Here is a 16,324-nt window from a genome sequence, read left to right as displayed (position 1 = left end):
AAGCCAGTTTTTATTCAACTTAAACTTGGAACTAAGATGCATTAAGTTAATTACTCTTTTAGTACTTTTACTTTATACTTAAGTACATTTGAAGGTAAATACTTTAGTACTTCTACTCAAGTGGAGGTCTAAAGAGAGGAACTTCTACTTTTACTGGAGAAATATTTTACCTTGGGTGTCTCTACTTTAACTCAAGCACATGATTTGTGTACTTTGTCCACCACTGGTCAATTCACACATTTGAAGTAGTCATGAATGTGTGCATTGTTGGTTCCTTACCACCAGGTGGCAGTAGCAAGCAAAAGGGGAGTGGTGACTGTAATGACCAGCATTCTCCAGTCAGTGACCAGGTAAGCAATGCCAGCCAGCAGCAAGTTGCCTACCGACCAGGACATACTACCAATCACACCAATAAATGTGCGGTGCTCAATGTCCACCCACTCAATACCTACAACAAAAAGATGAAGATGAAGATGGGGCAACATCATGACTGACTACAGTATATTACACACAACACTGCAGATCAGAGTTAAGCAATCTATGCATAGCAGTATTCATTATTCATAAATATGGATGAAATATGGAAAATATATATGAATATGGATGAAAGTAATAGAATACCTTCCATATATAGCAAAACAATAAGATGCTATGAAAAATAAATACCGATCAGGCGTAACATGATGACCGCCTCCTTGTTTCTACGCTCATTGTCCAGTTTATCAGCTCCACTTACTGTATAGCTGCACTTTGTAGTTCTACAGTTACAGACTGTAGTCCATCTGTTTCTCTGATACTCTGTTACCCTGTTCTTCAGTGGTCAAGACCCCATGGACCCTCACAGAGCAGGTACTATTTGGGCGGTGGATCATTCTCAGCACTGCAGTAACGCTGACATGGTGGTGGTGTGTTAGTGTGTGGTGTGCTGGTCTGAGTGGATCAGACAGCAGGGCTGCTGGAGTCTTTAAACACCTCAGTGTCACTGCTGGACTGAGAACAGTCCACCAACTAAAAATGTCCAGCCAACAACGTGCTGTGGGCAGCGTCGTGTGACCACTGAGATGAAAGCATTAAGTTCTGTTTTTCACGGGGTGGGGTGGATTTGGTGGTCTATCAGGTCTTGCAGGTTTCTCTGTATCTTTAAGTCATTTTTAAACAGGATACATAATCGCCTCAGAAACAGCTCCTGAAAAATGAATAACTACTTAATGGCTGTTTTGAGTAGATAGAAGACTCTGAGTTACGTGCAGTGCTGCATATTAAAGGAGGGCACAACTTCATAGGCTTCCAAAAACTTTAAGAACCTGGAAAAAAAGATGTGTGCACAATGATGAATGGATCTGTAGTTGGTTTCATAAAGAACTCGCAATTGTCTATGGTGCCTTCAAATGGTCAGGGACGTCATTCCATAAACGAGTTGTGGCGGAGCAAAAGGCCAGATCACCCATGGTGCTGAGCTTAGTCCTGGGAACGAGAAGGCGATTTGGGTTTGTAGAGCGGAGAGATGGTGATGAGGTTTGTGGAGTGAGAAGTTCTTTGAGGTAGGGAGGAGCATTTCCATGGATGCACTGGTAAGTGAGTAGGGAGACCTTGTATTCAACCCTAACAGAGATGGGAAGCCAGTGGAGAGAGTGAAGGATAGTGTTTGTGTTTCCGTACTCTCATCAGGATCCGAGCAGCACTGTTCTGAATGTACTGTAGCTTTTGAAGACTGTTGTTAGGAATCCCAATGAAAGGTGCATTGCAGTAATCCAGTCTGGAGGAAACAAATGCGTGAACCAGCTTTTCCGCATCTGAAGCAGTGACTGTAGGACGGAGTTTGGCAATATTTCTGAGATGATGAAAGGAAATCTTGCAAAGATGTTTGATATGGTCTTCAAAAGTGAGCTGAGGGTCAAGTTTTATGCCAAGATTGGTAACTGTTGTTGATAAAGGTGTGGTGTGACCGGACAGTGTAATATTGGTTATGGGAAAGGATTGAATCTGATGTGGGGTGTCAATCAACATCACCTCAGTGTTTGTACTGTTCAGTTGAAGAAAATTGTGTTTCATCCAGGCAGGCAGTGAGGATTGAAAAGGCTGATGGTGATGATGATGCTGATGATGATGTCATTGGCATAGCAGTGAAATGAAACTCCATAAAGACTAATAACCTGGCCAAGGGGGGAGCATATACAAATTCAAGAGGATGGACCCAAGGACTGACCCTTGGGGAACCCCGCAGGTCACTGCATATGATTGAGACCTTGCAGTTCCAATGGAAATGTACTCAGTTCTGTTGGTGAGATAAGATTGAAACCAGGCGAAAGCAGTGTCCGTGAGTCCAATGGTATGGTAGAACCGGTCAAGGAGTGTACCAGGGTCAATGGTGTCAAAAGCAGATGACAGATCAAGGAGGATGAGCAAAGATGGTGAGCCAGCATCAGCTGTCATCAGAAGGTCATTAGTGACTTTAACCAGAGCCGTTTCTGCACTGTGAGCAACGTGGACACCAGACTGAAATTTTTCAAAATAGTTGTTGTGTTTAAGGTGATCCTGAAGGTGAGTGGCAACTACTTTTTCCAATACCTTAGAAATAAAAGAAAGACTGGAGATAGGCCTATAATTAGCAAAAACTTCAGGATCAAGAGATGTTTTTTTGAGTATTGAATAGTCCACCAATCAAAAATATCCAGCCAACACCGTCCTGTGGGCAGTGTCCTGTGACCACTGATGAAGGACCTGAGGATGACCAATACAAACTGTGCAGCAGCAGATGAGCTGTCGTCTCTGACTTTACATCTACAAGGTGGACTGACAAGGTAGGAGTGTCTAATAGAGTGGACAGTGAGTGGACAGTGTTTAAAAACTCCAGCAGCACTGCTGTGTCTGATCCACTTGTACCAGCACAACACACACTACCACACCACCACCACGTCAATGCTACTGCAGCACTGAGAATGATCCACCACGTCCAAGCTTATCTTGGACAGACAGTAGTTCACCTGTTTCAATGGTCAGGACCACCACGGAGTAGGTACTCTTCAGGTGGTGGGTCATTCTCAGCACGGCAGTGACAGTGACGAGGCGGTGGTTTGTTAGTGTGTGTTGTGCTGGTACGAGTGGATCAGACAGAGTTTTTAAACACTCACTTGTGTCCACTCACTGTCACCTCTATTAGACACTCCTACCTTCATGGTCTGCCTTCACTCATCTTTGGAGTGATACCATAGAAAACTGCTTTCATTGAACAGTTCTTCAAAGAAACATGTTTGTAAATGAGATGTTAGTGTGATGAACCTCCACATAATGTAAAAGTTCTAAACTCATTACTCATTAACGGTTCTTCCTAGAACTGCGTGTCCAGCCCAATAACCATTTACTAAGCTTTACGGTTAGTAGCATTGCAGATGTGAAGCTAGAGACCATACAAATGACCAACACAAACCGATGCTGCATGGCTTGTGTTAGTCATGCTCTTGTCCTTCATTAGTGGTCAGTTTCTGGTCACAGGACGCTGTTGGCTGGATTTGTACTTTGGTTGGCTGTTCTCAGTCTAGCAGTGACATTGCTGTGTGTGCAGTGATTCACCATCCCAATAATACCTGCTCTGTGGTGGTCCTGTGAGGGTCCTGACCAATGATGATGAAGGTAAAGGGTGGCTAACAGATGCTCCAGAGAAACTGTACTTCAATCTGTAATTAAAGGGTTTTTTTCCAAAGCACATCAAGAAATCTCTCTTGTTGTAAGCTGTTGGGTGTGGAATGGAGGTTTACAGCCACAGCTTAGCATCGAGCAAACATCATGCCTGAATCGCACACTGACCCCAGTGGCTTCTGACAATGAATGACACACTGTTATCTATGAAAATGAACAACAGTGTGTTATACTTTTCTGTACTGTCATCTTTTGTCCAACAGTAAGTCACACCGTGTCAGGGGTGTTGTTAGGCCAGTTTTAGTGAATGCACATGATTCATTGAAATCATTAGCAATTTTTCTCATTCATTCCTTATTATTCCACTGTGGCATCGATACAGTATCAAGATACTGTGATAGCAGAGTGCGAACAGAAGGAGGTGCTGCTGCTGCTCTATAGGTTCTTTAAGCCTGGCTTGGCCTATCATATCAGACCACGCACATTGTAAGCCAATCATATCAGACCTGGGGGAACAGGCTAGCTAAACTAATCAACTAAGACCTTATTCCTATATAAAATATCGCTGTTGCCAGAGCAAAACCTCATATCGCCAACATGGTAACTTTACAGGAGAAGGAAAAACACACTCCACTATTAATGTAAGTCAGTGGAATTAGACTTTTTTCCAAGTCATTTTGGGTCATTCCTTTTGGTCCTTTCATCATAAAATGTACACACAATATAAAGACAACAGGCATTTTTCAAATTATGTCAAAAACTGAAAAACAACAAAAATGGAGATAGAAGGTTTTGGCCCTACAACAGCAAAATACAGAGTGAAACAGTAAGTACTGCTCCCCAGTGGTGCAACCGTTGGCTCTGTCATCAGGAGATCGCAAGTTCGATCCCTAGTGATGCCACAGCCATCCGTAGCCGGGAGTCCCAGAGAGCACAATTGGCCTCGCTCTCTCTGGGTGGGTAGGATGGCCCCCCTTCTCCTCCCATCACTCAATGCAGTGCTAGTCAGCGCAGGCGTCTGTTAGCTGACGTAACAGATCTGGTGGTTGGCGCTTTCCTCCGAGAAGAGGTGACTGGTTTCACAGGACTCAGTGGAAGCCTGTGCTGCCTTCACCCTCCTAGCACTGGTAGTATTGTGTGATTGGGGGAGTCCTAAGTAGCAGGTGGAATTGGAAACGACTAAATTGGGGAGAAAATTGGGTAAAAATGAAAAAAATACCTACCTACTTACCTACAATACTGATTTATGACAAATGATGTGTTTTACCCAGTTTCTTGTTAGCTAGCTAACTTTAGGTTTATGTAAGGTGAAGAAAAAAGTATAGGCTATATAACGACAACGTTAGCTAACTGATGAGTTTACTATTTACACTGAAATCATATCAGTTCTGTGTCCGATACAAACTATGAAGAGACAGATCTTCTGTATGTCAAACAGTAATGTTTTATGACTATTGCTACTCTTAAAAGTTCACGATGAACAGATGTTTTGGAGCCATTAAAAAAAAAAGTTTAATTCCCTCCATACCCCAAAAGTCTTATGAAAAGTCTTAGCCCCCTAATCCATAAATCCTCAGTGACATCTCTGGTCAGAAAGCACATAAATAAGTCTCCTTAAGATTATTGAACAACACAACATGGTTTGAGATGAGTGTGGGATTTAGATTTGATGTTTGCACAATGCTAACTGGATGGTATAAGCTTCTTTTACTCATCAGCTTCAGAGATTACTGGCTGATTGACTACATTTGGAGTTAGAAGAACACTGTATAAAACTGTATATAAGCTCCGCTAATTCAACTGATAAAAACAATTGGGAAGGTCTTGACGGGGTAAAGAAGACGGGGTAACAAATTACGCAATAGAACAGATGAACTACAGTATGTAATAGGGGTTGCAAGGGGTTCGGATTTTTTAAAATCGTCAATTATGTTGTCTTCTCTGAGGTGTCCACATTGCCGATGTCGTAATCACATGAATAGCAACCAGACGACATTAAGCTTAAAGCATCGTCGCCAAGCAGTAAAGTCGACAAGTCAATTAGTCTGCGCAACCCTTAGTCCAGGGGTCGGCAACATGCCACTCTTTTACTGCCTCATTGCGGCTCCACAGCAGAATTAAAATTAAATAAAGCTCTGCTGATGGTTCAACAGAGTTTAACAGTAAATGGTCTTAAACGCTGGAATTAATGTAGAACTGCTGATTCACCCGTTAACCCTGAAGATCTGCGTGCAGACCGCTGGTCACCATAGCAACACAGAAAACAGTCTCACCCAGACAAAGAGAAAGATTTAAAATGAACATCAATAATTCAGAAACTAATGGACTTATTTGTGTTTATAAGCTGGTTTCCTGATACGTCTCCAAGGAGAAACTGACACTAAAAAGTCGCAAGGCTGAAGTTAGTGTCTTATTCAAATTTTTCAGTTCCATCTTAAATGGCGCAGTAGTTACATTCTGGTGCCTCAGCCACCATTTAAGGTGGAACAGGAAAACTTGAACAAGATGCTGATGAATGAGAAACTGATTCAGCCTCAGAAAAAGTTGAACATTACGAGACATTTTACAAGTAACTCTTCCACTTTTGGAAGTTTCCTGCCAGAGATGTTAGAAAAGTGGTTATAGCTGAGCTGAGCTGAAGCTTCAAGCAGTGCAAAGTAAAATTGCGTTTTCATTCATTTTAAATTTTTTCAGTTTGTACCAGCAAATTAGCACAAATTAGTCCGCTGCTGTTTACTCTGCTGACTCATGACTGTACGGCAAAGTACACATCATCAAGTTTGCTGATGACACGACTGTGGTGGGTCTGATCAGCACGAACGATGAGTCAGCATACAGAGAGGAGGTGCAACGGCTAACGGACTGGTGCAAGACCAACAATCTGTCTCTGAAGGTAGACAAAACTAAGGAGATGGTTGCTGACTTCCGAAGAGTGTGAGGTGACCACCCCCCACTGAACAACACTGGCTCGGCTGTGGAAATCGTCAGGAGCACCAAGTTCCTTGGTGTCCACATCACAGAGAGTCTCACCTGGTCCCTCAACACCAACTCCATAGCCAAGAGAGCCCAGCAGCGCCTCTACTTCCTGCGACTGAAGAAGACTCATCTCCCCCCTCCCAACCTCACCATGTTCTACAGGGGGACTGTGGAGAGCATCCTGAGCAGCTGCATCATCTCCTCGTTTGGGAATTGCACCGCCTCGGATCACAAGACCCTACAGCGTATAGTGAAGACAGCTGAGAAGGTCATCAGGGTCTCTCTCCCCTCCATCATGGACATCTACACCCAACGCTGCAGCATTGTGGACGACCCCATCCATCACTCACACAAACTTTTTTCACTGCTGCCGTCTGGCACGAGGTACTAGAGCATCCGTGCCACCACTGCCAGACCCTGCAACAGCTTTATTCCTCAAGCAATCAGGTTTTTAAACTCACAAGGACTAAGCTAACCCCCGCCCCGCCAGTATCTGTGCTGCACTGTCCTGTCTGTTCACTGTGTCTAATGTCTGTTTAATTTATTTATTTATTGTTTCTAGTCTAATTTTTTTGTTTGCACACCATGTCTGCACTTTCGCACTTTGTACTTTTTGCTCCTTGTTGCACCGTGTTGCTCCTGGAGGAACGTAAATTCACTCCCCTGTGTACTTGTATATACAGGGAATGACAATAAAAGCCTCCTGACTTGGTTTACAGCCAAGGTGGTAAAATGGACATGAAATGTTGTGGCTCCAAAGTGGTTTGATTTTTGTTGAAAGAATGAAATTGCTTTTCTTAACATTTGGGTTCCCGACGCCTGGCCTAGTCTGTAACTGTAGAACTATAAAGTGCACCTCTATGGTAAGTGGACCTGATCAAATAATACAATAATAATACAATAATAATACGAGCCAAACAAGACAGCTACAAATTGCTATCCTTGCTTAACGGTTTTTCTATCACAAGAAGTAATGTGTATCTTTATTGCATGTAACTAAAAACTAATGATGATAACGACGATTACGTCCATGGTCCACATTACAATGGCATGCCTGAATCACACAGTAGCCTCAACCCAGTTGAGTTGCTCGATCATTTCAAACAGACACGCTTATGTGGTTTCTGACCCTATGACACACTGTAATCTATGAAAATGAACAACAGTAGGCTGTATTTTTCTGTACTGTCACACTATGTCTGCTCTGTTGTCCAATGGCATGTTATACAGTGTCAGAAACCACATAAGCGAGTCTATTTGACCTGACCTAACAACTAAACATGGCTGGTAAGTTCGTGATTTAGGCACAATGTTTGCATAATGCTAAATGGAGAGTTTAAGTTACACCATCAAGCTTTCACATCAAGCACTACTTAAGGTTCAGTTGATCAAAGAGAGAGAAGAGCAGATATAAGAAGATAAAATTAAAAATACAGTTTCATGACATTTGTAGTACGTTTCTAACGAATCTCTGCATAACAATGTTATTTTTCATTTATATGGGGGATATGCACTTCTTTTATTGCTTCCTTTGGAGACGGTACTTCAGCCTGGCTATCCCTGACTATGAGTTGTTTACGCTTTAAAACAGTGATATATTACAGCCCCCCAGAGGGTAGTTAAAATAGGATGGGACTGGTAAACACAACTCAGAATTCGAAAAACATTTATGATGAAAACAGCTATTTTTATGGTACAAAAACAAAAAACATCTGTCCAAAATTCACAGATGATCACACTACATGAAAATAAGTTAAAAAAGCATATTCCTCTTTAAAGTTTCAACAGCATTAAAACTCACAATTATTATGTAATCGCCTGATTGCAATTATTTCCCACCATTTGTCAGCTTTTATAAACATAACATGTTGCCATAAACATAATGTGAACTGGGTGCGTCTTTATCAGGTAAACGTGTGTAAATAAAGCAGAAAGCGCATTTACGGCGATGTGTCATGGGTTTTATGAAAACAAGAAGAGTTCTTCTGAGTGTGCTATAACACCTTTAGAGGGTGAGTAATGTCTGTTTATTTGATTTTGAGCTGTCATTGGTTTGGAGCTACTTTTCAGCCAATTTGGCCACTTTAGGTTTATACACTAACAGCAACAGACAATGAACAAAAAAGACAAATTGTTAATCGCAATTAATTCCACGGCAATCAAACATCAGCTAAAATGTATGATCATGACAGGCCTATTTTATCTAACCGTTACCAAAAGATGAAAACGTGCTATAGACCAGTTTGTGAACTAGCCCTAGCTGGAACAGAAACTTGGACCAACTTTATTGCTTTATTGATGAAAGAAAAGGTTCTGGAATAAACTAAAGATTTGGAGAGGAGGGTGTACGGGATGAAGACAGTGTGAAGAGAGACTGAGACAGACTCACTGAGGACGATGGATATTATGCTGATTCCAGCCAAGCTGAATCCTGTCAGAAAGCGAAATGGTGCAAACATCATGAAGCTAGTAGAGAAGGCACTGGCCACACTGAAGATTATCGATGAGACATAGGAGACCAGCAGCATCTTCTTGCGGCCATACCTGACGAAAAAAAGAGAACTCTATTACCGAGAGGCTATTAATACACCAACTTAAAACTGCTTTTATATGGATTGAAACTGATGTCCCACTTTAAGTTTAAGCTCAAGAAACAACCTGAAACACCAAAGCAATTACAACAAAGAGAGACAAACTGTTTTCAGTGTAAGACGCATTCTCATGACAGCAAAAGGCCTAAAAAACGGGATGAACCAATTAGATTAAAAGTTTCATCCATGATTAAAAGTAATTATACTTCTGTGAAGACTGGCTAAAGTTGGAGGGGTGGTGGGGCTGGTGGGAAGAGATCCAAACCAGAACTAGCACAAATCAATTCAAGCAGTTTGAGAATCACTCAGCATGTTGTAATTTTCACAGTAGAATAAAATGAATTTTCCACCAGTTTTGGAAGTTCTTGAGATTTTGCGCTATGCATTTTTAAAATGATGTTGATAGATTTCAAAGAGAACATGCAAGAGTAACAAAACTTGGCTGGAGGTTAGGGAACCAGCCTTGTGACCAGAAGGTCACCGGTTTGATCCCCTGAGCTGGGTAGGGCTCCCTGGGCACTGTGGATAAGGCTGCCCACTGCTCTGGGCAAGTGTGCCCACTGCCCCCTAGTGAGTGTGTTCTCTGGTGTGTATGTGGTGTTACACTGCTCAGATGGGTTAAAATGCAGAGGTCTAATTCATTTTTTAAAAATTAATAAATTAAACTTTAAACGAACTAGATTTTTGTCTTCATGTGTTCAGCATTCATAAAAGTTATTTTGTGTTTAAATACAATTTTAACCGTGGTTTTAACATTTTCGTGTTTTTATCTTGACACAGTTTGTAGAAAAATGTTTTCACCCCTACCCTTCCGCCCCTCGTTGCTCACTAGCAGCTCACCAAATAGTCACAACATTTCACAACAGTGTCCAGTTAATCACTAATCACTGCTACAAACTGAGATAAAAGGAAAGAAGCTAGTGAACACGCACTTCACATGTTCAGTTATACAGACGTATAAATCAAATAAAGCAATCTGGTAGCGTCCAAACCCATCTGTCTCAGCCAGAATGTTCTCAAACTTCATCCTCTCTTTTAAAATCAATCAATCCATCAATCAATCAATCAATCCATCAATCAATCAATCAATCAATCAATCAATCAAGCAATGAACACTGTACATCTGGACATCACATGGATTCTTTAGAAGAATATAGTAGATGTTATTTCATGCAGAATGTTTTCTAAATAAATCATAAACATAATAACAGAGTGATATATGGTGTCCCATAAGGTTCTGTTCTAGGGTCTCTTCAATTTCTCCAAAAACCTGTTATAAATGTGAAGGTTAGAACTTATGCATATGAAGGTACTACTTTCATAGCATTTCTATCCATCTACGTACCACCCAGTGTCTGTAATGAATGCTAGATTATACATACTATAATACTCCAAAATATTTTGGTCCACCAGGCAAACTCAAGTCAAAGTCGAATTAACTTTAAAAAACACTAAACCAGCTTGTAGTGTATTTTTGCATCAGGTTACCTTAACTAATCATCAAATGTGGCTCCACAATTCAGGCTTCTGTTCATACATTACATATAAATTCTGCCAAGCTTACCAAATAATTTATAATAGTTAATGAATTAAACATTTCTCACTAGCAGCTCACCGAATAGTCACAACATTTCACAACAGTGTCCAGTTAATCACTAATCACTGCTACAAACGGAGATAAAAGGAAAGAAGCTAGTGAACACGCACTTCACATGTTCAGTTATACAGACGTATAAATCAGCCTTAAGATTCTTAAAAACACTGTAATGGACTAAAATAGATGGTTTAGCTAGCTAGCAATCAGGCAATCGTATTCCCTTTGAAAAAGCTGCCAGTGAACTTAACATTTGCTAGCTAGCCAGTCAGCATTAAGGTTATTGATAGCTTATGCTGGTAATGGTACTAAAGTTGTCATAAATCAGAAATCAGAAACATAAATTAGCCTTGATTCAGTCCACTCAAAGCTTGTAGTTGGACTAAGACAGCTGGGCTGGCCTCAGAAATCAACGCACAGCAGTGTGACAGCAGAACAGAATGTTCCACCCTGAGTGTGACACAACAAGCAAAATAGCAGGTGAATAAGACCAATGAAGCCTTGAAGAAAAACAAGCACAGACAGTTTTGATCTTTAAAAAAGCTAATCAGCAAAGAAAATGTTGAAATGGACTTACTTGTCACTAAGGATGCCAAAGAATACGGCTCCAAACATGACACCGATGAAGAATATGGTGGCCGAGGCTTTGTTTAGTCCCTTTGTATCGCAAACCAGATCAAACTGGAGAGAAACATAATACGATAGACATATGAAGGACATTTGCCTTTAGTACAAATACTTAATCAATGTGCCACACATGATACATACCTGGGTTGCCAAAGTTGATTTAAAAGTGCTGTGATCGTACTGCCAGCCATTCTGGCACTGGACCACAGGAAGTTTTGTGGTGTTAGATGAGTTCCCCAGCAGGTGGAACTGAGGTTCTGAGAACATGTGACAGGAATCAAAGGTTCCATCTTCATGTTGTGGAACATTGACAGTCAGTCTCTGCTGCTGAGTCAGATTCTCAAAAACACCGTCATTGTCCAAAGAGCTGATGTCACAGTGGTGGGACGGGATGGCGCCAATAAAGTTATTCAACAGGAAGTGACACGGAAGGGTGATGCGGGGAAACACCAGCAGAGCGACTATAGCAATCTGGTAGTGTCCAAACCCATCTGTCTCAGCCAGAATGTTCTCAAACTTCATCCTCTCTTTTAAAATCAATCAATCCATCAATCAATCCATCAATCAATCAATCAATCAATCAATCAATCAATCAAGCAATGAACACTGTACATCTGGACATCACATGGATTCTTTAGAAGAATATAGTAGATGTTATTTCATGCAGAATGTTTTCTAAATGAATCATAAACATAATAGAGTGATATATGGTGTCCCATAAGGTTCTGTTCTAGGGTCTCTTCAATTTCTCCAAAAACCTGTTATAAATGTGAAGGTTAGAACTTATGCATATGAAGGTACTACTTTCATAGCATTTCTATCCATCTACGTACCACCCAGTGTCTGTAATGAATGCTAGATTATACATACTATAATACTCCAAAATATTTTGGTCCACCAGGCAAACTCAAGTCAAAGTCGAATTAACTTTAAAAAACACTAAACCAGCTTGTAGTGTATTTTTGCATCAGGTTACCTTAACTAATCATCAAATGTGGCTCCACAATTCAGTCTTCTGTTCATACATTACATATAAATTCTGCCAAGCTTACCAAATAATTTATAATAGTTAATGAATTAAACATTTCAAGATTAAAAATTGAATAAACAGGCCTGGAGTTCAAGAGGGTGACTTCATAGCAGGACATAGGAGGCAGGGCCTACTGCTAAGCACAGCTGTAGAGGGACTTGGTGAGGCTTTTAAACAGTTTTAACGTGTTAACTCCAGAGCAGGAGTCAGACCTCAGGAGGTAGGGTCTACTGCTGGGCACAGCTGTGGAGGGCCTTGGCAAGGCTTAGAAACAGTTTCACCTTTGACCACTGACTTAAAAGACTGAAAACAAGTCCGTATAAACGCGTTCAAAGGCTAAAGCTAATAAATCTGCCTTGCACACAGTGTTCACTGAACGACTGGTGAAGCTGCTTATATCTATCAGCTGAAGAAAGACTCACTTTTCTACCAATATTATCAATTATTAACTACCAATGTTACCAATATTATCTTTGTGCTCTGTATAATAGATTAGATGTGGCCTATAGGACAAATGTATTAACATCTCTCTGACCAATGGGGAACCATGCCATTTAGAGTGAGGGCTTCAAAGCCAAAAATAATGCTAATTTCCACCAGAGGTTAATCCCCACCAGGGATTCCTAATAATATTTAACGCTAAACTAATGCTGGTGAACATTTTGTGGCCGTTCTAGACTAAACACGGATATGAAGCTTCCATATGTTTCATCTCAAAACAGACATTAACATATATTTTACTTTGTATGTAGCACTATTATGGTGTCAGAGTTGCTGCCACTTTTTGCATTTCCAATAAACAACAGAAACCTGATTAGACTGTGGCTCATATTTGCAATTAGTGACGTTATCTAGTTTAATATATTAAGGTATTCTAGTATTATGTTAGTGTTTAATCTGACTAGGCTTGAAGTTCAGCTCCTGAAGGCCCAACCAATAGGAGAGTCGGCTTGGCTGTATCTACCTAAAAACCACAGAGGAAACATTCTGGTTTTAAGATTTTAACCCTTTTGTTCTCAACCAAAACTTAACAGTACATGTGGAGAACTGGGGGTTCCCCACTGTTTGTGAGGAAACAGCAGTTTACTTGCCTGGAAAAGCACTAAAATTACAGTGAATACAGTAAACAGTGCAATAAACAGTACAAGTTTATGCATGTCAGTGTCAATTATTATGTTTTCATTTCCAGACTTCTCCTAGAAACTTCCCAGTATTATTAATTACAACCCCATTTCCATAAAACCTGGGACGAAATGTAAATAAAAATAGAATGTAAGGGCATGCAAATTATGTAAATGTATTTTTAAAGGAAAATACTACAAAGACACCATGTCAAATGTTAAAACTGAGAAATTTGATTTTCGTTTTGAATTTGATGCCAACAGCACACTCCAAACAAGATGGGGGCCTGTTTACCGCTGTGTTTCATTACGTCTTCTTTAACAGCACTCTGTAAGTGTTTGAGCACTGAGGAGACACTGCTGTAGTTTTGAATGGCTCCCATTCTTGTTTGACGTAGGATTTCAGCTAATCAACATTTCGGGGTTTCCTTTGTCATATTTCTCATTTCATAATGTGCCAATTGTTTTCAGTGGTGACAGGCCTGGACTACATTGCCAAAACATGCATATATCATTCAGTATTAATGGTGCCTTCACAGATGTGCACTAATGCACCCATGACATGCACTAATGCCCCCTATGCCATCATGAATACTGGCTTTTAAACTGATAACAAGCTGAGTGGTCTTTAGCCTGGAGGACACAGTGTCCAGAATTTCAAATGTTGATTTTTTGAACTACAGGACACTTTTCTACATCCCCTCAGTCCATTTTATAGCATTTATAGATGCAGTGATGAACTGTTTTCACAGACAGTGGTTTTCAGAAGTGTTTCTGAACTCATGCAGTGATTTTCCACCACAGAATCATGTCTGTTTTTAATGCAGTGCCGTCTGAGGCCAAAAAATCACAGCCAGCTAATACTGGTTTTTGGTCTTGTCGCTTGCATACAGAGGTTTCTCCAGAATCTCTGAATCCTTTAATGAAATTATTAGATGATGAAAATCCAAATGTATCCATTCATCTAAGCTGCTTCTCCGTCAGGGTCGCGGGGGGGGGGGGGGCGGGGAGGCAGGATAGCAGGATACACCCTGAACAGGTTGCCAGTCCATCGCAGGGCAAAGCCAAATTTATTTGCTATTTAATGTTAAGAAACATTATTATTGTATTGCAATATTTGATCATGCAGTCTTTCACAGAGTGGCGAACCCCTCCTCATCTTAACTTCTGAAACACTCAGCCTTTCTGAAATCAGCCTCTATGGGCATATATATATATATACATATATATATACACTCAGTTTTATCATTTGATATGTTGTCTTTGTACTATTTTCAATTAAATATAGGGTTTAAATGACCTGCACATCGTTGAATTTTCTTTTTATTAACATTTTGCACAGTGTCCCAGCTTTTTAGGAATGGAGTTATTCTATCTATTGGTTCAATCAATGGACAACTTATAAAGTTACACGACGTGAACTTCAGGTGCGCTGCTGGTGATACTGAATAAACACATCAGCAACAGCTGAGAAGCATCATGGAGAACAGGACCCTGGTCATCTAGCCAGCTCACAATACAGCATTCATTTTACTGATGTCAATGAAATTCTTGCTACTTTTTACTATATTCATATTTATTTATGCTTACTGTAAAAATATAGGTTGTAAAAAATGTAAACATCAATTTAACTATTTTCTGGCTGAGCTAAGACAGTTTGCACAGTATTCTATGGAAAATGTATGTGTTAAAAAGAATTCCACTGTTTCATTCGTTCATTTCAGCAATTTTGAACTGTCATTAAGTCATTCAGAGCGGTTTGGTGTGAAATGGTTTGTTGTGAAGAAACTTACCTTTTTTACAGTGGTGGTGATAAAAACCAGGGGTCAGAAAATAGTAGAATTGAGATAAATCTATCCAAAAAAGGTTTCTTTGGGTGCTATTTTGCCTCACAACACTCTTCAGATCTCACTCTAGATCACTCTGCCAAGGACTTTTTAAAACACACTTCAGCCAGAATCAGATCTCTATTGAAAAACAGGGTCTCAGGCATCAGGCAGGGCATTCATAAGCATTTCATGTAATAACTTTCTGTGAGGGAGTTTTTAAAGGCATTAAACTCTTCCATCTGGTTCCTATGGAGCCCTGCTGGTGACATCCGGTATAAATAAAAATAATGCATGGCCACGACTTAGTAAGGTGTGGGAACGAGATAATTAAGTCACGGCCACGACTTAGTAAAGCATGGGAACGAGATCCTAATGCACGGCCACGGCTTAGTAAGCCGTGATCTCGTTCACACGCCTTACTAAGTCATGGCCATGACTTAATCATCTCATTCCCATGCCTTACTAAGTCCTGCGTTATTTTTGATTTATACAGGATGTCACCAGTGCGGCTCCGTAGGTTCCTTTCACCATCAGCGTGAACAATCCTGCAGGTTTCTTTCAAATGGAGCATTTCACCTCAGACCACTCTGAAGGACTTCGCTGCATCCTCCTCTGCGATGTTAGACCATCGGATCTACAGTTATTGCCTGAATTTCTCGAAAATAACATCAAAGTCAAGGTAGTGGAAGATCAGACATAGTTGACAAGAAATAATTAAAATAAATGAAAAAACAGCACCCCCTCACAATTTTTGACCACATAACGTTTGGTTTCTAGCCATTGCAGACTTGGCGTACTCAGTTCCTAACAGGTCTGGCTCACATTGAAGAATCTTTGTTTCCTTCCCTGCTTCTGGGAAGCTGCAGCAACAGGTCCTGGTGCTGAATCTACAAGAGCAGGGCTAATAAAATCCTCCACAG

At 40.6% G+C, this 16,324-nt stretch overlaps 1 protein-coding gene across 3 annotated transcripts in view; it reads right to left on the bottom strand.

Annotated features, from left to right (window-relative positions):
* The window catches only part of slc22a7b.1 (solute carrier family 22 member 7b, tandem duplicate 1), a 41,902-nt gene that overhangs the window by 24,637 nt on the left and 941 nt on the right, over positions 1-16,324 (bottom strand). The window contains exons 2-5 of one of the 3 annotated variants that reach the window (XM_037542127.1): positions 11,566-11,949; positions 11,375-11,478; positions 9,002-9,156; positions 280-448 (exon numbers count right to left, since the gene is read on the bottom strand). The exons of 1 other annotated variant lie outside the window; for it this stretch is intronic. In XM_037542127.1, coding sequence (XP_037398024.1) covers positions 280-448; positions 9,002-9,156; positions 11,375-11,478; positions 11,566-11,946 — 809 coding nt within the window. In that variant the 5' untranslated portion in view covers positions 11,947-11,949. Of the gene's footprint in view, positions 1-279; positions 449-9,001; positions 9,157-11,374; positions 11,479-11,565; positions 11,952-16,324 lie in introns of all 3 variants that reach the window. One more of the 3 variants, XM_017702554.2, reaches the window with a different exon arrangement.

This window comes from Pygocentrus nattereri, chromosome 10 (assembly GCF_015220715.1).
Source record: "Pygocentrus nattereri isolate fPygNat1 chromosome 10, fPygNat1.pri, whole genome shotgun sequence".
NCBI lineage: Eukaryota > Metazoa > Chordata > Actinopteri > Characiformes > Serrasalmidae > Pygocentrus > Pygocentrus nattereri.
This window is presented reverse-complemented; position numbering and strand designations above follow the sequence as displayed.